Source organism: Leptosomus discolor, chromosome 2 (assembly GCF_034619465.1).
Source record: "Leptosomus discolor isolate bLepDis1 chromosome 2, bLepDis1.hap2, whole genome shotgun sequence".
In the NCBI taxonomy this organism is placed as follows: domain Eukaryota; kingdom Metazoa; phylum Chordata; class Aves; order Leptosomiformes; family Leptosomidae; genus Leptosomus; species Leptosomus discolor.
In genome coordinates, this window is record NC_141392.1 from 23,003,216 (window position 1) to 23,030,959 (window position 27,744).

Below are 27,744 nucleotides of genomic sequence, written 5' to 3' on the forward strand. Positions count from 1 at the left end.
TTGGTGGGGAGAAGGCTTCTCTGGGAAGAAGGAGCTCACCAGGGAGAGGGTCACAGGCACGTCACTCTCCTTCAGAGTTCCCTTGGGTTCAGGGGTGCTGTGGCCCTGACCTCCCTCTCCCAGGACCCTGCTGCAGACCTGGGGATGGGACACTACTCGCCACCTTGGTCTGGATGCCTCCAGTGTGTTTTCTTGGCATATCAGCTCCCTCTCCTAGCACCCAGCTCAATCATCAGTGATGCTGGAGAGCAGCTGCCAGGCGGGCCAGCTAGCCACAGGCCCCCAGCCTGTCATGGACCTTCTGCCGGGCTGGCGACAACTGTGGGCCAGGAGCTGGGCGGATGTGTGCCCCCTGATCCCTGCTACCTTCATCATCACCCCCTCCTGAGCAGCCAGGTTTGCTTTAAAGACCTTAGCTTCCTTTTATTGCTTCCCCTCTCAGATTGCAGCCGGCTGCCAGGGCTATTTTTAGCAGCCTGCCTTCTAAAAATAGCCCCGAGCTGTTTGGAGTTGCGTCACAAGAGGTAACTCTCTCCACGAGCGGCTTGGCCCCTGCGCCCCGGGAGGGTACAAAAGGAGGCCGGGAGCAGTGGGGTCAGCAGGTTCAGACGCAGCCAGAAGAGAAGGAGGCAGCGGTGCACTACCAGCTCCAGGTATCCTAGTGCCAGCTCCAGGCATCCTAGTGCCAGCACCATGACCATCTTCTGCAGCCACTGCCACAGGCCGCTGCAGGCAGAGATGACCTGCCTGCCCAGGAGGGGCAAGCAGGCGCCCAGTGCCTCGAAGCCGTTCAGGTGAGCTCCCTCCTCCCTACAGGGCTGTGGTGGTCTCCCAGCTGGGGAGAACCCCGAGACGGCTTGCGTAGTGTCTGATGGTCCTCGCAAGGGGCTGGCACCAGCTGGGGACAGTGGGGCTGCTAGCCGGTGCGTGGGAAGGGGGTGTGGGAGCTTGGAGGGGCAGAGGGATTTCAGGTGGTTGAAGGGTAAAGGCAGATGCAATGGGCTGGGGTTCACGTTCCAGCACTGGATGCAGTTTCCATCCTTGTGGGATTTGGTGGATGGGGAGGTCGTGTCACTTGGGTTCCCCAGGAAAGCACAGGGCATTGTCCAACATGGCCCCCAGCAAGAGGGGCACCAGCCACGCCAGCAGTGTGTTCCCCTGGGCAGCCGTGAGCACCTCTGCCTGCACCCACTGCACTGAAACAGCCACCAAGGGTCTGCTTTCCTATAGGCAGCTGGCACGGGCACTGAGCCTCTCTAGGGGAGCATCTCCGCTCCGTGTCCCCGAGCCTGCAATTCTCCCCATAGCGGCAGGCAGGGAATGCCGTCCCTCTCCCTCCCTGGACACATCTCCCCAAACGGCTGGCTTTGCAGGTCAACCAAGAGTGCCTCCAAGGCTCGCCGAGACCAGATCAACGTAGAGCTGCAGGCGCTGCGCTCCCTGCTGCCCATCTCTGCGCGAGAGAAAGAGCGGCTCTCCTACCTCCACACCATGGCCCTGGTGTGCCTCCGGCTGCGGGGGGCTCAGTTGTTCCCTCCAGGTACCCACGGCACTGCTGTACCCCACGCTAGCTTGGCTTTGGGGGGGAGGGCGCTTCTTCTGCCCCATCAAGGCAGCGCTTCACCCTGTGCTCCCCCTGCAGACTTGGCTCCTCCTGCAGGACCAGCCCTCGGCGCGGAGCTGCTCTCCCTGCTACCAGGGTTTCTGCTTGTGCTCTCGGCCAACGGCAAGCTGGTCTACATCTCTGAGAACGTGGCCCAGGTTCTGGGCCTCTCCATGGTAAGGCCTGCCCACCGGGCATCTGCAGTCAGCATCCCCGTACCTGCCCTGCTGCCTTCGTTGCGTGCATGGCACGCTGCCCCAGCAGGTACCGCCCCATGGCTCCAGCACACAGCCCACTGGGGCAGTCCCAGTCCACGACAGCAGTCCCCCCTTTATCAGGTGGAGCTGCTCGCCCAGGGGGACACAGTCTTCGACATCCTAGATGGGCGCGCGCGCGAGGATGCGCGCAAGAAGCTCCTCCTCGCCCAGGAGGAGCCCGGCAAGGGTAAGGGAGGCCTCGGCTAGCATCTCACCGACACTGCCACCCTGCTCTGGCCCTTTGTGGCTGTGGTCAGAGAGCCAGGGCCAGGGGAGCGGAGCGAAGGAGCCCCTGACCCGTTCCGGCCGGTTTGTTTCCCTGCAGAAGTCACATTTGTCGGTGAGATGCGCACGTCCAAGGCCTTCCGGCTGCAGCACGGGGGGAATCGGGCCGTGGCAGTGCGCGGGCGCTTCACAGCCCTGCGCTGTCCGGCCTCTCCCTCCACCACAGCCTTCCTGGCCCTCTGCACGCCGGTGACGGTGACGCAGTCACCTGTGGATGGCGATGCCGGTTTCCAGGACGACCTATTCCAGAGCACGCACATCCTAGACATGATGTTTACTGACGTCACCGAGAGGTGAGGAGTGCCTGCTCACACCGCAGCCCCAGCTGTACGCCTCAGGCAGCAAGGACCACTTCCCTTTGCCAAGCCTGCATCCCCTCAGGAGCAGCAAGACTCTCCCAGACACTTCCCAAGCCTCTTCCCTCTCTTGTTTGCAGCTCATGCCTGTACCCCTGTTGTTTCACTCTCTCCTCCATCATGCAACAGCTGCTCCTTGCTGACACGGTGCAGACCCTGCAAAGCACTCAGTCCCCACTCCCTTTGTCCTCCCCAGTGTCACCTACCACCTTGGCTACCGCAGGGAGGAACTGATCGGTCAGTCGTGGTACAGCCTCCTGCACCCTGAGGACACTGACTTAGCAGCTGCCCAGCACAGGGCCGTGGGTGAGTGTCATCCTTGGGAACATGTGTGTCCTTCTCTGGCTACATGGTCTGGCTACACCCGAGACCTGCCTGTCCAGGACAACAGAAACAAAGTGAATTTAGTCCTGCCTGCTGTGGCTCCCTGCTCTGAAAAGGACAAAGCAGAGAATTGGTTACACACCCCATATGCTCTGTCTATAAGGTCACGGGTAGCTCCCAAGATTGGAAACATGCGCCCCCGGCTTTGCCACAGTGCAGAGAGTGGGGACAAGCCCACTTCAGCCCCAGCTTTTTGAGAGGGCGGGGCTGTTATGGACCTGAGTCCGCACCCATGGCTTCTGTCCCACTGGGGACAGAGCAGATGGACTAGACCCGGTCAAGGCGGCCTGCAGGGCCCACGGGCAGCATGCCACTCTGCCCTGGCCACGGGGGCCACCGTGCCCTGCCACAGGCTAACGCAGCCCCTTGCCCGCAGCGCTGGGGGCCGGGGCCGCAGCAGGGACAGCGGTGCTGCGCGTCCTGCGCAGAGACCGGACCTGGGCCTGGCTCTGCGTGTCGGCGCGGCGGGACGGCGGGGGCCTCGCCATCACCTGCACCAGCCGCTGCCTCAGGTGAGGGCTCAAACGGGGAGAAGGGCTGAACGGTGCCGTACCCCCGGGCCGCCCCTCACCCCGCCGTGTCCGCTGCAGGGAGGAAGAGGCGGCCTACCTGCGCGCCCGGCAGCACCGCCCCACCACGGCACCGCCGCCCGCGCCTTCCGCAGCCCTGCTGCCGCCGCCGGGACGGGAGCTCAGCCTGCTGGCCGCACAGCTCCGCGCCCTGGCCGACAGCCTCTCGCCGCCCGCGGCCGCTCCGGCCTGGCCCTGGCCCTGGCCCGAGGCCGAGCCCTTCCCCCCCGGCCCGCCCGACGCCGCGCTGGCCCGTCTCCTGGGCGACACGCTGGAGGGGGCGGGGCCCCCCGCCGCGCACGCGCACTGCGCGCCCTGCCAATAAACGCCCCTTTCCCCACACCGCCTCGTTCTGTCTGCGCGTGCGCCTCCGCCCCGCCTCCCCGCTTCCTGTCCCGCGTGCGCTCGCGATCCTCGTCGCGCTGCTTCCGCGTCTGCCGCCGGTTCGCGGCGGGGCCGGTGCCCCGAGGGGCGGGCGGGCGGGAGGGGGGGGCCGGTGCCGCGCGTTGCCGCTGGGAGGCGGGCAGTGATGCGGCCGTTGCGTCAGGACGGCGCGGGGGGCCGCCGCCGCCGGCGGCGGGAGTGGCGGGCTCAGGCGGCGGGGTGGAGAAGAGCCGCCGCCGCGGAGGATGAGGATGAGGAAGAAGAGGAGGCGGCGGCGGCAGTGGAGGGGCGGCCGCTGCTGCGCCGGAGCGGGCTGGCTGCCGCGGAGCAGCCCCTCGGCAGGCTGAAGGCGGCGGAGGACGAGAGCTCTGGCGACAGCAGCGACAGCGGGAGCCCCCCGGGGACTGAGGATGAGGGCAGCGGTGCGGAGGAGGAGGAAGAGGAGGAGGCGGGGGCCAGCCGGAGAGGTAGGGGCTGCCCCGCTCAGGCGGGCCCTGCGGGGCGGGGTCACCCTCCGATAAAGGTGGCGGTCCCCAGGCCGGGGCTTGGCGCGCTCGGGGGGTGCGGGGGCTGGGCCTGGCGGTGCGGCCGCGGCGGCTTCGGTTGCCGGTGTCCGCCAGACCGCAGCGCGTTTCCCGACGTGGTCGGACCGTCACGGCCACCCATTCGGTGGGAAACGGCTCGGTCCCTTCCGTATTCCCGCTCCTTCGTGCTCCACCTTTCCTCCCCCCTTGCCACATGCACCGCAAAGAGGATGCGATCGGGATCCACAGCAGGGTTTCGGTTGGAGCGGCTTGAGAAAACAAAAACTTACCGAGGCCTCTCTCTCCTCTCCCCGGTTGGAAGATCTCGTACATCTTTGCAAGGACAATTGCTCTGTGCACATTTAGATACGCAGTAGCTTGGGAGGTCCTCACCAGGACAGGTAGAGTGGATGAACGAGGCGGAGTGTAGCTGTCGCAGCAGCCGTGGTGCTTGGGTTCGGTGTCTTGAGGCAGCTGTTCTTGTCCGCAGCAGCGTACGCAGTGTGGCTTCCTTGTCTTAAAGTGATCGAGGTGAGAACGAAAACCTGATGAGAAAAATATGTCAAAGAGAATGGACATCAGCCTTGAATGCCGTTAAATGTGTGGCATGGTGAGGTGTGTCACAGGTGTGAGAAGTAACTGGTTGTCTTGTGAGAAGAGTCTCCTCACTTGTGTTTGCGTGGGGCTGTGGGGGAGGCGCATTTCATTTAGAGGTAGGCTCTTGGGAAAGGGATCCCAGTGGTGGGTGGGATGCCCGCCCATCTGTGGACATTTCCTTTCCCTCTCCTAATGATGAGCTTTAGTGAAGCTCAGAGAGAAGACTGCTGACAGTCACGCTCCCTGCAGCTGGATGTGACTGGGAATAGTAGTTTTGCTTTTACTGGGCCCTCTGTACTCTCATTTCTGGAACAGAATTAGTTCCATTAGAGTTCAGCACTAAGTTTGTCTCATTGGGAACGACTGGGCGGATACAAGCCGTTTCTTCGGCCATCTGTTTTTGTGTCCCAGATGCTCTTTGATGTGCTTAGAAGGTTGTGTAGTTCTCAACAGGCTCAGCTGAGAAGAGCATAAGGCGTCACAGGAGTCTGTGGGAGGAGAGGAGACACGGGGAGGCTGTGCTCATGAGCGGGAAGTACCCACGTTATCAGCAGGTGACAGTACCTTAGCAAGAAGTGGAGAGAAGAGGAAACAATACGCAAAATGATGGGGAAAAAAATGGCAGGAGGAAAGAGGAACTGAATTTTAGAGACAGCACAAAAAAGGTAAATTACATTCTAGGGGAGAAAAAGGAATGAAAAAAATCAGGAAATTAAAGTGTCAAAGAATGTGAGAAACAAGGAAAGTAGGCTAATACTGTGTTTGAGTAGGTATTTTGGTGGAGAACCTGTCAGCACTGATTTTTAAGGATCACAAACTCTCTTTGTGCAGAGGCTGTGGATAGGACGGGTCACTTGGAGCAAGAAGCCAGCAACCTTTTCACACACACCGTTGCCAAATCTGTTGTCCAGTAGTGGATGCCTGCTGGGACCATTATCTTCTGCCCCAAAACAGGCTTCTTTGTCATCAGCATAAAAAAAAAAAAGATGTTTTTATCAATGCGACTGGCCAGTTCAGTCTCTTACAAATAGATGGTAGGATGTATTTCATGGACTGATACTACTGGGAAAGAAAGCACTTTCCCCATTAGGCTTTGGGTAGTCAAGTCTGGTCCAGTATCCGGTACCAGTATTGAAATGTTTTATCAGTGGAAGCTCTGCACACCTTTGCTTTGTCTGATTTATACCAAATCTCTTTTCTAATCCTTTGCTAAGCGTTGCATCTTTTCATATATTGTTTTTATTGGCATCTTGTAAGCCTTTGCTGTTTTAACAGTGTTGTCTGGGAATTGCAGCTAAATGGAGTATTGTAGTGCAAGGGATGGTATCTTGTCCACCTTCTTGAAATGGTAGAGTAGCTTCTACATCATTCTTCCTTTCCTTCAAGGCTTTCTTTGCCCTTTTGACTGTCCTTTCTCAGTTTTTTGTTTGTCTGGTGTTGCTTTGAGTATCCAGTGATACTCAAATATTGCCCTGTATAGCGATTAATTGCTCTGTACCCCAGTAACTTGTATAATTTGCACAGATTTTTCCTATAGTGCAGCAGTCTAAAGCTATCTGCACTGAATTTGAACAGCGCGGTGGCAGGTGCTCCTGTCTAAGTCCTAGAATTTATTGGTTTTCTTAAGTCCCTGTGAGCCCCAGCAGCATGATTACTTTAAATTGCTGAGCTGCTTGGCACTCAGCTCTTACCTGAAGGCGGGCACAATTCTCTGGCATCTGAAGGTGACTTCACGTTCTGGGCAGGCAGGCAATAAGTGATTGTACACGGGGAAAGGTGAGAACCTGGGGAGATCAGAAAGGGTGACAGCGCTGCCATCCCTAAGAAGATAGGGGGCAAGGGTGTTTGCAGGAGCCCAGGCAAGGGAGGATGTCAAACTGCAGTAAGATGAGTGGGAAGGGTGTTTGGGGGAAGAAGTGTAATGAAATAGCACAGTATTCGCATTTCCTTTGTCCATTGTGCGGCAAACTGGACATACGGTGTTCCTCAGCCCTCCTCAGAGGGCTAACGAGCATTGACAGACCGGAGTTCCTCAGTGTTCAGAACAAGCAAAAAGAAAACCTTTCCTGAGGCACCACTTGCGTATATATGCTCGTTACGTTTTCTGGATGACGTGAGTAGATTCTGAAGCAGAAAGTCTTGGTTATTGTCAAGATCAGAGTGATTGGGATGAGCCCATGCTCTGAGCCAATGTGACTGACCTCGTGTTGCTTCCTGAATTTGGCAGCAGATTTGGGCAGACTGCAGAAACCTTGTGTTGCAGGGCAGTGTATTGGGTGTGCATGGCAAGGTTTTGGTAGCGGGGGGCTACAGGGGTGGCTTCTGTGAGAAGATGCCAGAAACTTCTTCCATGTCCCATTAGCTCAGGCTTGGCCAGGGGTTCTGTCAGCAACAGTGGTAGTGCATCTGTGGTAACGTCTTTAAGAAGGGGGAAAACACTGCTACAGAGCAGCAGCCGCGGAGAGGAGCGAGATGCGAGAGAAGCAACTCTGGAGACACCAAGGTCAGTGCAGAAGGAGGGGGAGGAGGTGCTCCAGGCCCTGGAGCAGCGATTCCCCTGCAGCCCGTGGTGAAGATCATGGTGAGGCAGGCTGTCCCCCTGCAGCCCATGGAGGACCACATAGTGAAACAGAGGGATATGCCCCTGTGGGAAGCCTGCACTGGAGCAGGCTCCTGGCAGGACCTGTGGCCCCGTGGAGAGAGGAGCCCACGCTCGAGAAGGTTTGCTGGCAGGACTCGTGACCCCTCAGGGGACCCGTGCTGGAGCAGTCGGTTCCTGAAGGACTGCACCCCATGGAAGGGACCCATGCTGGAGCAGTTTGTGAAGAACTGCAGCCTGTGGGAAGGGCTGAGGTTGGAGAAGTTTGTGAAAGGCTGTCTCCTGTGAGAGGGACCCCATGCTGGAGGAGGGAAAGAGAATGAGCAGAAGAGAAAACATATGATGAACTGACTGCAACCCCATTCCCTGTCCCGAGCTTGGGAAGAAGGGAGGGGTGGGGCAAAGGTGTTTTAAGATTTGGTTTTTATTTCTCATTCCCCTACTCTAATTTGATTGTGAATAAATTTAATTTTCCCCAAGTCAACATTGTTTGGCCCGTGATGGTAATTGCTGAGTGATCTCCCTGTCCTTACCTTGACTCATGAGCCTTTCATTGTATTTTCTCTCCCCTGTGTGGCCGACGAGGGGGAGTGTAGAGCGGCTTTGGTGGGCACCTGGCATCCAGCCAGGGTCAAGCCCCACCACAGGCAGGATGTGATTGGTTTTGCTAGGCCACAGTTGGGGTGTTTAGTATTGCAAAGGCTTGGAAAGACCGTGCCTTTGCTGTCTGTCGCTGCTCAGAGGTGTTGAGCAGGCAAACGCCACCTACGTGGTGTTTGCTGTTTGCCAAGACTTTCTCCTTCAGAAGGGAGCCAATGCAAACCCTCCTGTTCCTTCTTGCCCGTACCATCATGCAGAGAACGGAACGAGCATATCTAAGTGCTGCCTTAAGGAATGTTTTCTCATTGCTAGTGCTGAACACCCAAAGGTGTAAATCCAGAAAGAACTCTTGATGATATTTTTACATTGTGGTTTTAAGTGCTAAAGATTACTGTCACTGAGGGATATTAAAGAAACATAGCAACAAGAAATTCCAGAAGCATATCTTGTGCATTCGTCAGCACTTTGGGTAGCATTGGTTTTGCTGTTGGGGTTGTTTGTGTTGGTCTTCTAGTCAGCTGCCAGAGGAGAGAAGGAATATCTGATGAAACACAAGGTGTAAATAACACTATGGGGAGCTCATGGCAGGGCTAGAATATGAAACTGCTTTTTGGTGGTGTGGGGTTTTGTTCTTCCCCTAGTGAATCAGGCTGTAAGCTATTCCTGTTGGTAGTGAGATGGCGAAGGTTGAATGTCTGGATTTCAGTAGTTTACAGGCCCCTGGGGTGCTGAGGAGGCTCTCCCATGGGAATCTCTTTGTCGCAGACTGAGCAGAGCTATGGTGGATGTGCAGCGGGGAAAGCCGGTCTCTGAGTCTTAACAGACTGAACAGGCCACGTGGTTTTCCTGCACCTTCTGGCTGGGCTTGTGGTGCGGGGTGGTGGGACAAGAACAGTCTGCTAAAGTGAAAGAGTCAGGACTGAAAGGTGACCCCTCAGAATTTGCAATGAAGCCAAAATATAGCCCAGTGCAGAGCTCTCACCATGCCAGGTAAAAACTTTGACGTGGTCTTGTGCGTGCTACTGCATGGAGAGAGAAGCAAAGACATGTTGGAGAGAGGGTGAGACTGTCCTAGTGCGGAAGACGGCAGTGATTAATGAGAGAGAAATCAAAAGGCTGAGAGATGCAGCGGCTTCTTTCTGCCACGCGGTTTTATAGGGATGGCAGCACTGTGCTCGTGTCACTGTCTCAGGCTCCAAGACATCCCTCTTGGTGGAATTTGAGGGTGGGAAGTGCCTTGAAAACTGTTTGGTTCAGATGTGTCCTGTGCTCTCTTCCAGATCAATCTCACATGTCTTTTGAGGAACTACTGCAGGTGCAGAGTGATATGAGAACAAGAGTGCGCAAGCAGGTGCCCGGTGGGAAGAAAACTGCAAAACCTACCAAAGCTGCAGTGAAGCAGCAGCAAGGCAAAAAGGGGTAAAGAGGTTCTTTTGTGATCAGAAAAATGTGTGCGTGTGCTCTCTGCACTCCAGAAGTTGCGCTGGGAGCTCTTCACAGTGTTGCCGTTGCCTTGGAGCTGGTGCGGGTCTCCTTTAACGTGCTACACAATAATGCCTTTCACTATAGTGTTCCGTTTGGGAATGGTCTGTTGCCGTTTCAGAGCTCTTAATATTCTATCCTGTTCAAATCCCCAGCAGCCACCTGTTGCTTGATAGCTAAATCAGCACTCCATTCCTTTACACCCTCTGTATTAAGGCACTTTTAACCCCCAGCATGGTATGCTTCTGTCATAAGCTATGTCATCGTGCTTTACTTGTGTCCCCTGGGCCCTGAAATAGTTACCCTGCTGTCTTCTAGACCCCTTCCAGCTTATCAGCATCTTCTGCCTGGCTCCCACTGGCTGGAGTTGCAGTGACAGCCAATTGTTTGGCAATTTCATTCATCCTTCTGCTGGTGTCTCATCTGTGGCTTGTCTGTTGATTTGCCTTTTTTCCCCTCTGCAGTACTTACCATCGCAGACCATTTCCCGTCCTCAGTGGTCTTTACATCTCTTATTTGTAGGTGCTATTGATGTGGTGACTAGAAAATATGCTCAACACAACAGAAACTATCAGATCTTTGTGCAGTCCTCCACAGGCCCCCACTGGTAGCAACTGTTACACCATTACCCCTAATTTGCAGTAGTTAGGTGGTTTTCAGTCCTCAGATGTGACTCTGAGGACTGAGATATGACTTAAGTGATTTGAACAGGTTTCCTCTGTTACACTGGCATTCCCTAACCTATTGCTGAATCTCTGCTGAATACATGTTTTTTCTGCTGTAAACAGTTGATTAGAATAATGTTTCTGCTTTACCTTTTATCCAAGAGTCTGGGGGATTTTGTGTATTGTGACATCTTCACACAGTGAATCTATTTGTGCTACACAGTTTGCATAATTCTGTTTTTATTTCATTCCCCTTCTGCTACACAGTTCGCATAATTCTGTTTTTATTTAATTCCCTTAATCCTTTAAGTGATGCATCGCTGCAAATCCCACATGCTGTTTCTCTCATGTTTTTGTTATGGAATTGAGCTTCCTAAAAAAGGACTTCAGGGAAATCCCCTGGAACGGAGCTGGCTTCAGCAGTGCTGTATAAAGCTGACTCGAGAGCATTGCATAGGGGTGTAGCCACATCAGTGGGTGTGAAAATACACAGACCACTGCCCTAAGTGGGACTTGGAAAACTGTGGGGTTATGTTCCTGTTCTGGTGTTACTGTGGTGCTGAGTGTGGGTACAGTTCTCACCTTGTGGGTGCTCTCAGCAGGTGGTTCACAGGTCATGTTTCTAGCAACTTACCTGATGTACTGAGAGATCGCAGGACACAGGATCCAAGTAATGTGGGTAGAGTAAGACCCCATTCTCCCACCTTGCACTGTCCCCCTTGTACACCTAAAGCATCAAGCTCTAAAGGCCTGTGTTGCAAGGAGAACTTGTTCACTTAATTGGTTGTCACCATGGTCTTCATGGTCCTGATTCACAGTGAAGTCTCTTTTGGGATACGTGCCATACACTGTACGGCCCTTATACCTGGGGCTGACCTTTTCTTTACTGGCGGTGTGGTATGCGCTCTTGCTGAGCCTGGCCAGTCTTTGTAACTACCAGGTCAGCACAGAAGTTCCCAACTTTGGTCTCGCCTTTCAGTATAAGTATTAGTCAAGAGTAGATGAGTTGCTGGGCCAGGAAGAGAAGAGGGTTGTTGTGTGATGAATGAAAACAGGGAGAGGAATAATTGAGTACAGTGCGTTTACTGATGCAGGTAGTGGGTTTGCACGTGATACAGTGGGGCTGCATCAAGTTTTGTGTAGCATTGTTTTAACCACGAGTTTATAGATCATTTGGTTGTAGCAGCCTTGCCTGGCTCTTGACCTGTCTGCTCTCTGTAGGTATTTTAGTGGGAGAGTCTGCCGTTTCAGCACTGTGCAGTAATGTTCTTCTGAGGGTCTGGGTAACCTCGTGACATGTTCGCCTGGGCCTCATTCTGTCCTCTGCTCCTCTTAAGTACATTTTTCTCTTTTTCAGGCCATTGGAGATGTCTGCCAAGAAGCCTGTACCTTTTCTGCGACAAGTCATCTCTGTTACAAAGAAGGTGGGTGCTCCCTCTCCCCAGTTCAGGAGCTGACCTCTCTTAGCGATGCTAATAGGGCACAGATGGTGGTGGGGCTGCTGAAGACAACACAGGCTGTTTCTGAAGGAAAACACGGGCTTGGACCTCTGTCTGGTGAGTGCAGGTAGTGCTAGAGAATGAGACTGGGTGCAGGAGCAGCTGCTCTTTGTATAACCTGCTGCCCTGCATCATGCACAACTTGAGGAGTAGCTCAAACTTTTGAGACTCAGGTTTTTCTAGAAGATGTAATGGCTGCCACCAGTGACAATCGCACTGCAAGCTATGGTCTTTGTTCAGTACCAGTCACACTGGAGGTTCAAATGTCCGTCTAGTTTCTAATCTGAATGTGACTTTGACTTATCGTTGCTCGATCATCTTAATATCTTTATTTCCACAATTAGAGATCTCTTTTTGTATGACCTGACCCAGGTAATCTGTGAAAACCTAGATAGGTTTCAGTTCCCAAATCCATCACCTTGACAACGCGTGTTCAGTGAGCTCTTGGTCTGGGAGTTGCAGGTGTTGCGAAGCAGCACTTATGCTGCTCTTCCTTGAATTGGCTGGTCCTGGGTGGGAGACTTGCATGTGGAAATGCCTGTCAGTCGGTGGACAAGGTGCAGGTGTGATGGCTTTGTGAGGGACTGCCACCTTGGTTATTGGACTCGGTCTTTGCCAACTGCAGATGTTTTCAATGGTGAGTGCGTGATGTTGCTAGTAAAAAAATGGCAAGGGCTGATCCACGGGGGGAGCGTAAGCAGGCTGTTCACAGGGTAGTCCTGGCCACAGCTCTTACCTTTGCCTTCCTTGCCTTCAGGTCCGCAGAGACCCTCGGTTTGATGACCTGTCTGGAGAGTATAAGCCTGAAATATTTATGAAGACATACAGCTTCCTGGACAGCATCAAGAAGCAGGAGAAGGAGGTGATGCTGCATGCCTGTCCTTGGCCAGAAGAACCTTATTGGGCGGGGGCAGCTTCTACAAAGGTCTTTCACAGCTGAGGTGGCAGGCAGTCACACAGCTTTCTGCTCTCTTCTTCAGATGATTCAGAAGCAGCTGAAAAAATGCCGGAACACGGAGCAGAAGGAGAAACTCCAGCAGCTCCTGAACCGCATGGTGAGTTCAGCGCATTCCTGTGAGAACAATGCACTAGAAGAGAGGATGTGTGACCTGAGGTCTGCCTAGCCACTTGCTGACATAGGGCATCCTTTCTGTACAGACACAGCAAGAGCAGGCACAGAAAAAACAGCAGAAATTGAGGGAGAGGGAGCTGTCTTTGAAGAGACAACAGAGGGAATTGGCCAAGCAGGGAAAGAAACCTTTCTTCCTAAAGAAATGTAAGTACTCGGTGTGAACGTGCTGCAGGAAGACCTAGAGGGAGTACTGCTGACAGGACTCCAAATGCTAGAAGGTTGCTGTCCATAATACTCCACAGAGGTGTGGAGGGATTGTTCTAGCGCTGGTAGTCGAGGGACAAGCCAGACCTGGAGCCAAGGAGGGAAAGGTGAGAAGGGGCTGGTCTATAGAGAGGATTTGGGCTTCAGTTTAAAACCTTGTTCCCCTTTCCTGTACAGCTGAGAAGCAGAAATTGGAGCTAGCTGAGAAGTATGCAGAGCTGAAGAGGAGTGGAAAGCTGGAGAGCTTCCTGAACAAGAAGAGGAAGAGGAATGCCATCAAAGACAAGCGCCGTCTGCCCTCACAGAAGAACTTGTGACTACTGGACAGACATGCTGTCGTTTGGCACTGGGACGCACTCTGGCCTGGCCAGGCCTGGAAGATGGCCATCCCTCTGCCTAGTATCTGCCATTCGCTGTACAGTGGTGGTGTTGGCAGCAGAGCAGAGCCCAAACTGAAGGACATAGTGCTTTTCGTAGATGAAATGTCCTCTTCGCTTGTGGTTTACGCCATGCCTGGGTGGTGACAAGACTGTCGTGCAGATGCACATGGTGTTGACAGCTGTCTCCATCCTTGTGCCTGCTCATCTCTTCCTCTAACTAGGACAGCACAAGCCCTACCCTGCATTGCTGGCGCTCTACTCCAGGTCTTACCAGACACCAGCTGAGGTGGGAAGGGACTTCAGGTGGCAGGGCTGTGGTACAACACCTGCTCAGAGCAGGGCTAGCACTGACTTCAGACCAGGTTGTCCAGGGCTTCCTCAGTTGGGTCTGGGAGTATCCAAGGACAGATGCCACCACCTCTCTTGGCCTCTGCTCTACTGCTTCAGGTTCTCAAGATGAAACTTTTTTTCCCCTCTTTTCAGGAAACCTGCCTGGCTTTAGTCCATAATCGTTGTCTTGTTCTCAGTGAAGTGCCTGGCTTCATCTCAGTAGCCTTGTCATAGGTCTGGGGTGGGGGTGGGAAAGGCTTGCTGGTAGGTCTCCCCAAAGCTGCCTTTTCCTGAGGGTGAATAAACCCTGTTCCTTCAGCTTTCCCTTGCAGTGCTCCAGCCTCTGACCACTTTCACTTTCTCAACTGGAGTCAGCCCAGAGCGCCAACAGCTATCTTCTGGTGGCCCAGGATTTAGTATCTGGATCCAGTCTCACAAGTGCTGAGTAAAGGAGGGAGGATCACACCCCTCTGCGTGGCCTGCACCCTGGTGATGCAGCCCCTGATGTGGCCAGCCATCCTTGCAGCCAGGGCACGCTGCTGACTGTGCTGGCTCTGCTCAGGCACTGCTGCCCGGGATCTCTCCAGCAGGGCTGCCTCTCTTCTTGGCTTCTCAAGGTGGTCTCTACAAGGCTGTTAGTGCTTCTAGGAAACTGATTCTGTATGAAATAAAATACCTCGGTTTTCCTTTATTCCCAGTGTCAGTGCTGTTCCAGTCAAAACAAGTCTGAACTTAGGGGATTTCATGCCTCTCTCCAACATTGTTTGACCACCAGCTGTCTTGTTTCTCCTCACTCCTGATTCCGCATCTCCTGTGGCTGTTCTGACAAGGAGGTGATGTGGATGTCACCCAGATGATCTCTGGCTGACAGGTCAGAGCATGTGCCAGGGGCGTGCTTCCTGGGCAGAGCTGTGCTTGTGTGCAGGTGGGCAGCTGGTGTGTGGGGCCTGGGGAAAGGCCTCGCAAGGAGCAAGAAATGGAATGATGAGCAACTCCATCACGCCCACCTGAGGGTGTTGCTGAAGCATCTGCCTGCCCTGCAGTTCCTGTGGGTGACAGGAGTTCTGCTCTGGTGACAGGTTTCAGGGTAACTGGGGGAAGGCAGTAGAAACAGGATGTGCCAGCTTGGCTAGAGGCCACATGGAAATCCTCGGCTGCCTTTAACCTGCATGTGTCTTACTGCTTTGCACTGTGCCTGGCTGCTGCTTCCTCCTCTTGCCTCGTGATGTGGGATGCAGAGCCTCCTGCATCTTTCTGCCTTCAGAGGAGAGTTACTTTGGGAGCAGCGTGGCAGCACCAAAGCCCGAGGTTATCCCGAGCCCTTTGTGGCATTGGTCTGCTGTTTGATGCTCTCAATTTTTAATCCCAAACTGAACAAACCTCCATCTGTACTTTAATGCAAGAAGGGAAGAAGACTGGGGCCTGGGCAGGCTGGAGGCGGCTCACCCTTGTTGTCACTGCTGCCTGGGCCTTGCTGAGGGGCCATGGGGGAGCAGCATTCCTGAGCCCCAGCTGCTGGTGGGCCCTGCCCAGCCGGGAGCAAGCCCAGTGCACCCCCAAAGTGGTCACGCTTTCCCCTCCTGCTCCTCTGGAGCCACATGGCTCCTTGCCTGTCTGCAAGGAGGACAGCCTCACTGGGATGTCACCTGCTTCTGTTCAGCACATTAGGTGTGAGGAGCAGGTCTATGGGCCTGTCTCTTCCTGACAGCTCCTGGGCCCAGTACCCCGCAGCAGTGGAAGCCCTGGGGCATTGCCCAGCTCAGCCAGTGTTGTGGTAGCACTGGTCATTGGGGCAAGTGACAACGTGGCAACACCAGCTCCAACAGGGGGAGGTGCTTGCAACTTCTCCAGAGAGCTTTCTACTGCCAGGGAAGCTGCTCTTACCCGTGGCTTCCCAGCCTCGAGGAGTCAGTTGGGTTATTTTCCTTCTGTTTCTAATGCTATTCCAGCAGACCTGCTCTGGTGTCCCTCCAGGTGGGGTGTGGTGAGTTGCTATGGGTGTCTCCAGGGAGGGCAGCCATTGGGCACGGCTGTCACCAGTTGATGTGACTGCAGCTGTTTGCACAGGCAGTGGTGCCTGACAAAGCTGTCGCGCACACTCCCCCAGTGACACCCTCAGTGCTCGCCAGACTCTCGACAAGGACCTGCCTCTCCTCTCCCAGCTGTGAGCCAGGAGGAATGGCGTCAGACCCACGTGCCTGTGACATTGTCCCCGGGCCTGGGCAGTCACTGAGTGAGCCCCCCACCCCAGATGTGCTCTGCAGCTGGACATCCAGGCACGTGAGGGACAGGCACCCACAGGAGCTGGGGGGACCTGCCTGCCAGCAGGGACGCAAACATGATGAGGCTGCAGGGCTCAGGTCTTTTATTGCAAAGGAGATACGAAAAAGGACACCCACTCTGGGCCCTCCTGGGCCTGCAGCTGGCTGAGAGGGGTGACAGGCAGGGGGAGGCCCAGACCTTGCTCCCCGAGCACAGGGACGGCGGCTCATGCAGCAGGGAGCAGGCTGCTGCCAAGCACCAAGCTGGAGCCAGGGCCAGCCACAACAGCGGTGCAGGTGACCCGCAGTGTCCCTGTGCAGCCCCCGCCCCCTCCAGCCTGCGCCCCGGCCAGCCAGAGGGGCAGCGCTGCGTGGGGGGTACTGATGGGGGAGCCCGGCGCAGGGGAGGGCTGCCCGGCCCCAGCCGGACACGGCGTGCAGCAGGCAAACCTGCCTCTGCTCCGCCGCCCGTCTCGCTCCTCGGTGGGGTGCGGAGGTCCCAAACCGCTCTGCAACCTTATGGAGGCTACTACAGGGGGCCCTCGACGTGTGACCCTTGGGGATCGGAGCAGCTTCACCCAGGGAGGGAGGGAGCAGGGTCATTGCCCTCTGTCCAGGCAGGGAGCCCAGAGGCCCACCTCGGGTTCGCAGGTACAGCCAGGTGTGGCAGTGCCCAGGCTGTAGCTCCTGCTGGCTTGTCATGTGTTGTCCTGGGCCAGCTCCTCAGGGCAGGCAGGCTGGTCCCGGGACTTGTGCAGCCCTGGGGAGGGCTGGGCCTGGGCGCTGTGCTGCGGGGCCAGGTCCGGCCCCAGGGGCGTGTGGTGCCGGTGCCGCTGGTACTGCACAAATGTACAGACCTTCAGCCCAATGGCCAGCATGTTCTTGCCCATGAAGATGCTGGAGACCCGGGCATCCCTGAAGAAGACCATGTTGCTGCCTCGGATGAAGATGGTGGTGATGTTGACTGTGAGCATGCTCAGCATGGGGTACAGCATCATCCGGTGTGGCATGATGCCGATCCCTTGCATGCTGATCTCACAGAGGGACACGCAAGGGAGGACCAGGAGCAAGATGTAGCAGTAGAAGAACATGATGCCCTCAGCCCAGAGTGGTAGCCCCTTCTTCTGGGGCTCCCAAAGGTTGGCCTGGATGTCCAGCACATCCAACATGTCCACAATGACCCAGAAGAGGCGATTGCGGAGATCTTCTTTCTTCTTGAATGTCCTGACGTACTCCATGTGCTCTGTGGCCACCAGCAACATGTAGAGGGCTGGGATGCAGATGGAGAGCAGCAAGGTCAGCGCTTTGCGGGCTATGAGATCCAGGCTTTTCCGATCAGCTTTATAGTTCTGGTATACAAAGTAAACTTTGATCTCCAGAACGAAGACATACAGGAACCAGAGGATCATGGCATAGCCCCGCTTCGCTGTCTTTACCTCTGCCCCGACCCAGATGGCGACGTAGCGGAGCACCAGTAGGAAGCACACATCACCCACTGCCACCATGACACAGATGCCCAGCTTCCTGGAGCCCTGGCTCTGCTCCACGAGGTAGGCATCCATGAGGACAAGGCTGGTCATGATGAGGACAGTGGAGAGGCACACATGGGGCTTGCTGACAGGTGGTGGGGGAACCATCCTGCATGGAGGAACAGGCAGGGCCGTCAAGGAGTTGCTGAGAATCCCCATCCCTATCCTTGGGGCCCCTTCCAGCCCCCTATCCCCAAGAACTGTGGATGGCTGAAAGAAGGTGAGGGGGGGTTTCATAGACTCTTCTCCCATCCTGTGTGCCTGGTTTGTTCCCAACCCACAGACTCCTAGCTGAAGTGCTCTTGAGACTCCCATCCAGGCCATCCTGGTGGCACATGCTGGCTGAAACCCAGCTCCTAGGCTGCGCACAGGGATATGGTGGGGCAGGCTGGACAGCCTTTGAGTACTTGGGAGGCTACTGTGTCTTCCAGTAGCTCATCAGGCTGGTTAGTCTCTGCCACTGTGAAGGGTACATGCCTTATATTTCCATGGGATTTCTCAGCCGGTGGCATTGGTGATATTCTCCCCTGCAAGGCACACAAGACCGTATCTATGTTTTTAACCCAAGCAGATCCTTAACTGCTATGATCCAGGACCGCTCTTTTTTTAGTCTCCTTTATTTTCATGCACAGCATGAGGCGAAGGATTATTTTTAGCCTGGCTGTCCTGTGGGGTGGGAGGGAAGAAATCAGCCCAACCTCTTCAGTTTCCTTCAGCTTCACGCTCCCCAAGAGCTCTGCCTACAGCTGTTTGCCTGTGCCCACCCTGCCCCAGCACCATAAACTGAAAGCAAGGAAAAGCAGCACCAGCCCACAGCCCCAGGACACAAGGAGCTTTGCAACAGGCCCTCAATTTCAGTTGGATGCTCAGCTTTCCCAGGCTGGCGTCCCCAAAAGCACCCTGCCTGACTCGGATGGCACTGGGGCTGTCAGGCTCCCTCCCCCTGGACAAGCACAGCTGCAGGCAGCTGCTGCCAGAGATGGAGGGAGGACGGAGACGGGGGGCCTCGCAGGGCATGGCTCAGCAGCTGCTCTGGAGGGGAGCCAGTCCCCCTGCTGAAATGGAGGCTGAAACTGGCCTGCCGACTGTGTGGCCCAGCGCTGCACGATGGCTGCCCACGCAGAGCCCGCTCAGCCACGCCTGGGCCACACAGGTGCCCTGGGATGCCATCCTCGTCACCCGGCGGGCAGCGTGCGGGTGGTGCTTGACCACGGAGCGAGTGCTTGGGAGCAGGATGGAGGCTACGCAGCTAATGGTCAGCCCTCCACACCGATGCTCCTGGTGCTGACAGTGGCACGGCACAGGGCCCTGGGCACAAGCTACCTGAACTCCTGGTTTTTGGCCGAGGGAGCGGGTGCCCTGCGCAGCTGTGCATCCCCGGGGCCCAGAAGCATCCCGACACGTTGAAGCAGGCAGTGAAGCCTAAGCCTGCCAGACGCAGGTGCCTCTAAGGGGCAGAGATCAGAGGCTGGCGGGCACGGGGGAACCGGCAGACGTGGCACATCTGGGGGGTGATACACGGCTGGGGTCTCCCCCGCGTTCCACCCCACGGCCTCGCCAAGCCTTCGGAGGGGCCGGAGGCAGCCCAGGCCCCAGCTCCGCAGCCTGCCCCACCTGACAGCGGGGCCTGGCGGTCCCCACGCCCACCCGGGGGTCAGAGCGGGGCCACCCCGCTCGCTGCCTCCCGCCCCGGCAAAGCGCAACCCGCCGCAGGCTGCGTCCCCTTGGGGTGCCCGGGCACACGGGCGCCCCCGGCCCTGCCTGTCCCGAGCCCCCCGCCCGCCGAGGGGCGGCAGCCCGCACCGGCCGCGCCCGCCCGGGGGCCGAGGCGACGGGCGGGCAGGAAGGGGCAGCCCCTGCCCGCCGGCCGTGGGGGCCCGACCCGAGAAGGGGGCCCGGCGCGGTCCGCCGCCCCCCGCCCGAGGCCGCGCTTACCTCGGGCGGCTCCCCGGGGCGCCGGGGCAGAGCGGCGGCGGCGGAGGCGGCGGAGGCGGCGGGGCCCCGGCGGCGGCCCCGGGCCCGGCGCGGCATCGCCCAGCGCGCCCCGGCGGCGGCTCTGCTGCGGCGGCGACGGCTCTTGGCCCCTCCCGGCGGGGGCCGCCGCAGTCCCCGCCTCACCGGAACGCCCGACACCGCCCGCCGCCCCCTCTCGCTCCGGTCCGCTCTGCCCGCCTCCCTCCGGCAACCCTGGGGCCGCCGCCGCCGCCCCTTGTTCCCCCGCGCGAGCACCCTCCCGGGCACCCTCCCGCTCCCCTCTTGCCCCCATCAGCTCCCACCCGGGGGCCACATCCTGCACACCCCCCCCCACCCCCCCCCCACCCCACCCCCCCCCGGACCCCGCCGCCTCCTGCCCCACGGCGTCCTCCTGCCCTGGTCCCTCTGCTCTGACCCCCTCCCAGACCCCGACCCCCCCAGGGCCATGGGGGCTCCCTGCCGCAGCCCAGGAGAGGCCCCAGCAAAACCTGGGGCGCCCAGGGAAGCCTGGGCTGGCAAGGGTCCTGCCCGCTGGCTGCCCACCGGGAGGGACCGGGACAGCTCCTCGCTGGTGAAGCAGGCAGGGGAACCCGTGCACAGCCCTGCCCTGGCACCCAGCCCTGCCGGTCTGCAGGGTCCTGGGGAGCTCCTGCTCCAGCTCCAGCTCCAGCTTTGCAGGACACTGGTAGAGCTGGGCTGGGCGCAGCCAGGGGCTTGTGTGCGGATAAACCAGGCCAGCAAAGGCAAAAGGTTTCGCTTACCCTGGTGAGCATCCCTCTCTGCAAATGCTCTTCTAACAGCCTGAGCAGCTTACTGCATTTAACTCTGAGCTTGTTTCTAATTGATTTTGGTCTTGGCTACACAAGGAGGGTTTTCCAGTATATTTCCACTCTGACTTTGAAGTGCTGATTGTAGACACATGTATTTTGGAAGATGGGGAAGTGCTTAGATCTCTGGAGGAGGGCTAAAAGCAAAACCAGGCATAGTCCTGAGTGAGACGACAAGTGCCAGTCACAGACACTGAGTGCTAGAAGCGCAGCCCAACTCATCTCCAGCTGCTGACAGGGTGGCCAGAAGTCCCCTGTTGTATTTAATGCCCTGGGGCATCCTGAGTGGCACCAGGACCATATGAATCCTGCCTGCAGTGTCCATGGCAAATGGAGACACTGAACCAGCATCTAGGCTCAGCTCACGTGTCACGTGAGTGTGGGCTGGTTTATGCAGGTGGGTGCTCTGCGTTAGAGAGGTGCAACAAGGTAAAGAGTTTGGCTGTGGGATTGTTCTCCTAGTCCAGGAAAAAAAAAAAAAAAGAAAATGTTCAGAAGGGCTGAAAGAGGGGGGAAAGGAAAGCAGCCAAAGCAACCTGACTCCAAAAAAAGGAGAGGAGACCTTGCAACTCAAGCTGAGTGGAGAGCACTGTGAGGCACAAGAGGGGAAGACAACACAGAAACAAAACCTAGATCTTTCCTGCTGGACACAGAAGCACCAGCTCTCACTCAGTATCAAGGCAGTAGGGAGGAGCAAATGGTCTCTGTCCATGGAGGCACCTGGGGAGATGACCACAGATGTACCTACATGACAGAGGTAGGAGAGAGGTGCTGGAGGCAGCTACCAAGCAGTGGGGCTAAAGACAAGACAATTCATCCCTGGGCTGGAATCATAAAACCCCTGAGTCTTCACTAGAGGCTAGGACAGGAGGTGACAACATTTGCGTGGGAAGCACTAAAGAGCTGCTCTAACAAGGCGCATAAAAATAAGCAACCAGAGCAAGCGCAGATACTTACGTGCTTCTCTAAAACATGACGCTGGAAGCAGGTGCCGGAGTTTGCATGTGGATGCAGATATGATCAGAGACAAAATGGAAGGAAACCAAAGAGGGGTACACCGGGGTTCCCAGACAGATAGCTGCTCCCTGGCTGCTGCTGGCTCCAAACCTAGGAGGAAAGGCATCTTCAGCTTAGCCCCGTGCTGCCTAGGACACCTGCACCCCACCATTACCACTGTAGAGTCCCTCCAGGGCAATGAGCGCAATGCACTCAAGGGCTGTTGGGAGGGAACCACAGAAATCCATCAGTCATGTTGAACATCGTTGGAGGGGAACTGCAGGAAGCGGGGGAAGTTTGTCAGCAAGGAACAGCAAGCAGTGGCTGTGATGGGGAAAGACTGGCAGCGGCCTGGGGACCGTGCTGAGAGCTTCAACTGCTCCAAAAGAGCCTTGTGGCCCCCAGAGCGTGGCCACAGAGCAGAGGGCGAGAGGTGGCTGGAATCAATGGGCATCCTTCAGGAAGGCAATTAAAAAAAAAAACCCAACAAACTGGGAACAGCTTCTGAGTGAAGGATCACAGGGTGCTGAACGGTACTTTAACTTCACAAAAAGGCCTACTGTGAGCAAGGTGCGGGGAGGCGACATCAGAATGGAGAAGCGAGAAATTGGGTATGCCAAGTAGGAAAACAAAGGAATGAACATAACAGAGTCAATTTGAGTAATCATTAGTCAAAACACAGACTGGAGGGGATGGAGCTAAGCAGTGGTGACAACATCCTTTTAGGTGTGGGCTGGGCCTCTGAGAAACCGGTGTCTATTGAAAAAAACGTTAATTTCAAACACAGCCACACGCAGCCCCATGCACCTGATGGGACAGAGAGTGGGTGCTGCTGCTTCTGCTGGCAGCAACTCAGAGGAGAAGTGAAAGAACCATCATGGAAAACAGCATGAAAAGGGGCACTTGGTGCAAAGCTGTGGCAGTGCACACGCTGGACCACCCTGTCGCACCCAGAGGACAATGCGTAGCTGGTAACGCATGTGGCCCTGGCAGCCTGGGCTCAAAAGGATTTTGAAAATTGCGATTTGTGGCATTTGAGTCTGGATCCGTGGTCCCCGCAGGACCCACATAAATCCCGGGGGTCCTGCAGGGCAGAGAGCCACCCCAGCCCTTCACAAGGTGAGGTACCCGAGTGGCGGCGCAGGGACCGGCAGCCCAGGCACTGGTGGTGTGGCACTGTCCCCGGGGCCCGGAGGCTGGGCTGGATGCGGGAACGGCTGTTTGTGCCACAGCCACTGGGTGCCAGTGCAGACCTATGCAACCTGCCCAGGACAAAGCCACCCCTGGCAACTTGTTACTGGGGGGGTGTGTGGGGGGGGTGTGTGTGACCGGCAGCATCTGCCTGTCCTGCCCAGGCCCCGGGGCCAGAGTCCCCCCCATGTACCCTGCAGCCCCAGCCGTAGCCAGAGCACCCCAGCACCATGGGGTGAGCTCCTCTCAGCCTCGCATTGCTCAGGGCACAGCCAAATATGCCTGAGAACAGCACCCATTTCCACCGCTCTGGGCTGGGGCTGCCAGCAGCAGTGGCCTGCGGGTTGTGGTCGCAAGGGAGAAAACATGGCTTAGCACCTCTTGTATGGTTTGAGAGGGACACCTGTACTGAAGAGAAGTGCTCTATTGAGCAGCTGCCTTGTCTTGCTGCATCTCAACCTTGTGCAAAGGCTAAGGTGACACCTGGCTCTTCCAGGGACTGCAGGGTTGAGAAAAGTGCTAGCCCTGCATGCCCTGCGTGGGCTTGACCAACATGTGGGGGCACACTGTGGTGCCTCGTCTGACAAGGACAAAGATGCTGGCTGCTACAAGGTCTCTAAACAATGCTGAAGTGCTGAGGAGAAGCTGGTGGCCATGGTCCACTTGGATAGCAGTGACATATAGAAAAAAAAAAAAGGGGGGGGTGTGTGTTTCTGGAGGCACACTGCAAGCTGGTTGTCTGGGTGCTAAAGAACAAGGGTTCCTTGGGTGCTTTCCCTGATGTGCTCAAAGATCATATCCACGATGAAACAAATCTCAGCTGGTGGCTGGCATGTAGAAAAGTCTCAGCTTAAGAGGAGGTGGTGAAGCAGCTGAATGAGATGACGATTCTGGACTCCTCAGGCTTTGGTACTTACAACGAAAAACAGCAAAATTTTGACCCTAAAGACAGCAAAAAGCCACTGTGTGTAGAAGAGCACAGTTCTGGGTAGCTCATACTGTAGGCACAAAGTCAACACAACATGAAGGTAGCAAAAAAATGAAGAGCCAAGCCCCCAAATAAACAAGGCACATTGAAACAGCCCAAGAACAAACGCATAAATTCAGCTGTAGAAAAGCCAGAAGGCCAAAACAAACAAGTGAGCTGCACTGAGGACAGAAGTAGTTGAAGGGAACAGGCTGCAGGGAGAGAGCCAGAGAAATCCACTTCAATCACATTGAACATCCCTTCAGGGGAAATGCAGGAAGAGGAGGAAGCTCATCAGCAACAAACTGCAAGCGGTGGCTTCGATGGGGAAAGGCCATTTGTGACCCAGCGACGACACTGAGAGCTTCAACAACTCTGAAAAAGCATTGCAGATCGCAGAATGTGGCACAGCCACAGAGTAGAGTAGAGGTGGCTGGAAGTGACGGGCAAGGGAGAAGCAGCCCTCCCAGGTCACAAGAGGCGGCCCAGGAGAGCTGCAGGACTGCCAGCCCTTGCAGACTGCCTGGAAGACTACATTCGAGGGCTGTCAGCTTGGGCTGAGCAGAGAGGTGCTTCTGGCCTCCTGGAAGTGAGAGGCCATCCCTGAAAGCCTGGAGTGCTCAACGCTATTAAAGTACCGGCCAAACAGTTGGGAATGGTGGCTAAGACTGGAAGGCAGACAGGCAAAAGCAAAGCTGGGGAGGCACTGTGATGGGTTTTCTACGGACAAATCAAGCCCCCAGATCTAGCAGGGTCCTCTGGAGCAGTCAGCTGCTTTTGAGGAATTTTTGGGAAATACTCAGCTGAGATCAAAACACGATGGGTGAAAATGCCAAGATAAGGCCAGGCCAGCAGGACCGTCACGTGATTCTCTGCTGCTGCAGGACAAGGTTTTCGCATTCACCTGCAGAATGCTGTGAAAATGCAGCTCATCCTTGATTTAGTTGGACTTCCACAAAAGCCTTAGCAAATTATTTTAGAGAAACAAGGCTGTCAAGGACAAAAGGAAAGGTCCTCTCATGCATTAATGACTTGCTGAAAGGAAGGAAAATGCATCAAAGCAGCAAACAAGATGTTTTGCGAGCAAGACGGGAGGTCTGGGTAACTCTGTGCTGGGATCCATGCTGTATACCAGGTGCAGAAATCAGCTAGGAAAGGGGACGGAGAGCAAGGTGGAAAATTTGATGATGGTTCAGGTTATTCATCTAGCCAATCTGAAAGCTGATGTGAATACTGGCATGTACTGAGACACCTGAAGTTCAACAGCAGATGAAATGTAGAACTGACAAATGCAAATAAAAAGAAGAGGTCCAAGGGACAGGCTATAACTTAGACATCAGTATTCAGTAAAGTGATCCTGAAATGCTTACTGATAATGTTCTGAAAATACCATTGCTGTGCTCAAGATCCATGGTAGAAGCTGTAGATGTTTTACACTGCAAGTTTGTGCTGCTCCCACTTCTCAAATCCTAATCCCGCCACTGGCATAAGCCGCATTTTACAGTCTGCCTGGAACAATAATGCATCAATGGAAAACTGTGTCACTGATGAGTATATTGATCAGCACAGGCCCCGCAATGGTTCCTACAGAATCTGGGGCTTCTGTTTATTTTATTTGGCCATTATTGACTTGGCCACTTCTTTCAGGTCATTTTAAATGAGGACCACCGCAGCTCCCGGGTCATCTTTGCCTCCTTTCAGGATCCCTCAGCCAGCATCACCCTGCTCTGATGATTTGGTACTGTCCCTTTTCCGTTTTTCCAGAGGCAGTGCTATTTCGGACAGATGCCCTGCTAAGGCCCTGCTAAAGGTGAGGTCCAGTAGGGGATCCTTCCCATTTTCTGCTAGAACAGCACCACAGCAATGCATTTGCAGCGTTGGTGGATAAGGGAAGAGCAACTGATGTCATCCACCTAGACTGCCCTGCATGACATCTTTGTCTCTAGATTGGAGAGACATGGACTTCATGGATGGACCGCTTGCTGAACAAGAAATTGTCTGGTTGGTCACAAAGAGTGACAGTCAACAGCTCGATATTCCATGTGAAGATCAATGATGAGTGGTCTTCCTCAGGGGTTAGTATTTAGGACTGGTGCTGTTTAACACCCTTGTGGTGACATGGACAGCAGGGAACGAATGCAGCCTCAGCAAGTTTGCCAACACTACCAAGCTGTGTGGTGTAGTCAACACGCTGGAGGGAAGGGAGGCCATCCAGAGGGACCTCCACAGGCTGGAGAGGTGGGCCCATGCAAATCTCATGGAGTTCAACAAGGCCAAGCGCAAGCTTCTGCACCTGGGTCAGGGCAATCCCAAGCACAGATACAGGCTGGGCAGTGAGTGGATCGAGAGCAGCCCTGCAGAGAAGGACTTGGGGGTGTTGGGTGGCCGAAAGACCAACTATGAGCCAGCAATGTGCACTCACAGCCCAGAATGCCAACTGTACCCTGGGCTGCATCAAGAGCAGCGTGGCCAGCAGGTCTAGGGAGGGGATTCTCCCTTCCCACTCTGCTCTGGTGAGACCCCCACTTGCAGTGCTGTGTCCAGCTCTGGAGCCCCCAGTGTAAGCAAGACACAGACCTGCAGGTCCAGAGGAGGCCATGAAGATGATCAGGGGGCTGGAGCACCTCACCTATGAGGACAGTCTGAGGGAGTCGGGGTTGTTCAGCCTGGAGAAGAGAAGGCTCCGGGAGGACCTTGTAGCGGCCTTCCAGTACTTAAAGGGGGCCTGCAGGAAAGGTGAGGAGGGACTCTTGATCAGGGAGGGTAGTGATAGGACAAGGGGTAACAGTTTTAAACTGAAAGAGGGGAGATTTAGATTAGATATTAGGCAGAAATTCTTTACTGTGAGGGTGGTGAAGCACTGGCACAGGTTGCCCAGAGAAGCTGTTGCTGCCCCCTCCCTGGCAGTGCTCAAGGCCAGGCTGGATGGGGCTCGGAGCAACCTGGTCTGGTGGAAGGTGTCCCTGCTCATGGCAGGGGGGGTGGAACGAGATGGTCTTCAAGGTCCTTTCCAACCCAAACCTTTCCGTGATTTGTTCAGCTGCTGTGCCACAGGCTTCCCTAAGCTCTGCCCCTGCACACCGTGCTGGCCCTACGGGTGCTCTGCTGGGTTCTTCCCAGGGGTTTTGAGGAAAGAGTCAGTTTTAGCTCCCGGCTTCCTTTTGCAAGGCTTGTCTTGCTTTTAGCTCCAAACCGCCGGGCCCGTGGGTCCGTTTCCCCCGTTCCGGCGCTCTGACGGTCATTTCCTCCGCATGTCCACCCGCCGACCCGCTCACCTGCTCCCGCTTCCAGCCACCCCTTCAACCCCGTCCTCAGGGGGCTCCAGGCAAGCCCTACCCATAGCAGTCGAAACCCCTAACCGCCCCGGGGGCCTCCGGCAGAACCTCCCCGCGGCACCCCCTTCCTCCGCCACCAGGCCCAGCTCCTCCACCGCCGCCCCGGGGACCCTCCGCCCGACCACGACGGCGACCCACGGGGCGCGGAGGGGGGGGGGTGGGCAGCAGCGCTCGGCTCCCCGCTGCCATGGCAACCCAGAGAGCGGGCTCCGGCCATAGGCGGGCGCGCGCGCGCCCGACCGCACCCCTCACCGAGCTCGCGCGGGCCGCGGTGGTTACGCTTTAAAAGGGTCGACACCCCCCCATTCCCCCCTCCCCCCAACCCCCAAGCGGGAGCAGCGACGCTGTTCCCATTGGCTGGCCCCGCCCCGGCGGCCGCGTCTTTTTCCCTCTTCGATTGGCTACCGGCCGCTCCGGCCACCTCCCCTCTCGGTTCCGATTGGCTAGTTGACAAAGTCTCCATCCTCTCCCTTCCCCCGCTCTGATTGGCTCGTCTTCCGCCGCAGGCCGCGCCCTAGCCGCGCTCTGATTGGTCATAGGTCTTCTACCCTCCCCCCGCCGCGCCCTGCCACACTCCGGTTGGCGGCTGTGGCGCCCCCCGGTCCCGCCCCCCTCCGCCCCGCCGCGCGAGCGAGCGGGCGCGAGCGGGCGCGCGCGCGCGCGCCGAGGCGGAGGCCGGCGCTGGGGCGAGGGGCTCGGGCCGCCCCTCATCGCCAGTGGCGGCGGCGGCGGCGGGATGGCGGCGACGGCGGCGGCGGCCGGCGCGTTGGGCTCGGGCCCAGCCGCGGGGCCCCCGGCGGTGGCCGGCGGCGCG

At 56.5% G+C, this 27,744-nt stretch overlaps 3 protein-coding genes across 3 annotated transcripts; 2 read left to right on the forward strand and 1 right to left on the reverse strand.

The window, feature by feature from the left end:
- Positions 1 to 693: 693 nt before the first annotated feature.
- Positions 694 to 3,779, forward strand: NPAS4 (neuronal PAS domain protein 4). Its single transcript, XM_086460375.1, has 8 exons — positions 694 to 794; positions 1,374 to 1,540; positions 1,643 to 1,779; positions 1,942 to 2,047; positions 2,186 to 2,438; positions 2,698 to 2,807; positions 3,262 to 3,397; positions 3,476 to 3,779. The coding sequence occupies exons 1-8, from the start codon at positions 694 to 696 to the stop codon at positions 3,777 to 3,779; spliced, it is 1,314 nt and encodes a 437-aa protein (XP_086316501.1).
- A 204-nt stretch (positions 3,780 to 3,983) lies between these two features.
- Positions 3,984 to 14,541, forward strand: RRP36 (ribosomal RNA processing 36). The gene is made up of 7 exons (XM_086482251.1): positions 3,984 to 4,296; positions 9,439 to 9,577; positions 11,663 to 11,729; positions 12,562 to 12,666; positions 12,785 to 12,859; positions 12,963 to 13,080; positions 13,318 to 14,541. Exons 1-7 carry the CDS (start codon positions 3,984 to 3,986, stop codon positions 13,455 to 13,457), a joined length of 957 nt encoding a protein of 318 aa, XP_086338377.1. The 3' UTR covers positions 13,458 to 14,541.
- A 2,268-nt stretch (positions 14,542 to 16,809) lies between these two features.
- LOC104346610 (transmembrane protein 121) lies at positions 16,810 to 17,799 on the reverse strand. Its single transcript, XM_009951421.2, has one exon. It carries the CDS (start codon positions 17,797 to 17,799, stop codon positions 16,810 to 16,812), a length of 990 nt encoding a protein of 329 aa, XP_009949723.2.
- Between the last annotated feature and the right edge of the window lie 9,945 nt (positions 17,800 to 27,744).

What these genes read in the sequence shown, in the direction of transcription:
- RRP36 (XM_086482251.1), top strand. Translation starts at nt 3,984, where the DNA reads ATGCGGCCGTTGCGTCAGGACGGCGCGGGGGGCCGCCGCCGCCGGCGG. An exon ending in AGAGGAGGAGGCGGGGGCCA is followed by an intron (nt 4,297 to 9,438) that starts GCCGGAGAGGTA and finishes GCTCTCTTCCAG; the next exon opens with ATCAATCTCACATGTCTTTT. An exon ending in ACCTTTCTTCCTAAAGAAAT is followed by an intron (nt 13,081 to 13,317) that starts GTAAGTACTCGG and finishes TTTCCTGTACAG; the next exon opens with CTGAGAAGCAGAAATTGGAG.
- NPAS4 (XM_086460375.1), top strand. Translation starts at nt 694, where the DNA reads ATGACCATCTTCTGCAGCCACTGCCACAGGCCGCTGCAGGCAGAGATG. An exon ending in CCAGGAGGAGCCCGGCAAGG is followed by an intron (nt 2,048 to 2,185) that starts GTAAGGGAGGCC and finishes GTTTCCCTGCAG; the next exon opens with AAGTCACATTTGTCGGTGAG. An exon ending in TTTACTGACGTCACCGAGAG is followed by an intron (nt 2,439 to 2,697) that starts GTGAGGAGTGCC and finishes TGTCCTCCCCAG; the next exon opens with TGTCACCTACCACCTTGGCT.
- LOC104346610 (XM_009951421.2), bottom strand. Translation starts at nt 17,799, where the DNA reads ATGGGGATTCTCAGCAACTCCTTGACGGCCCTGCCTGTTCCTCCATGC.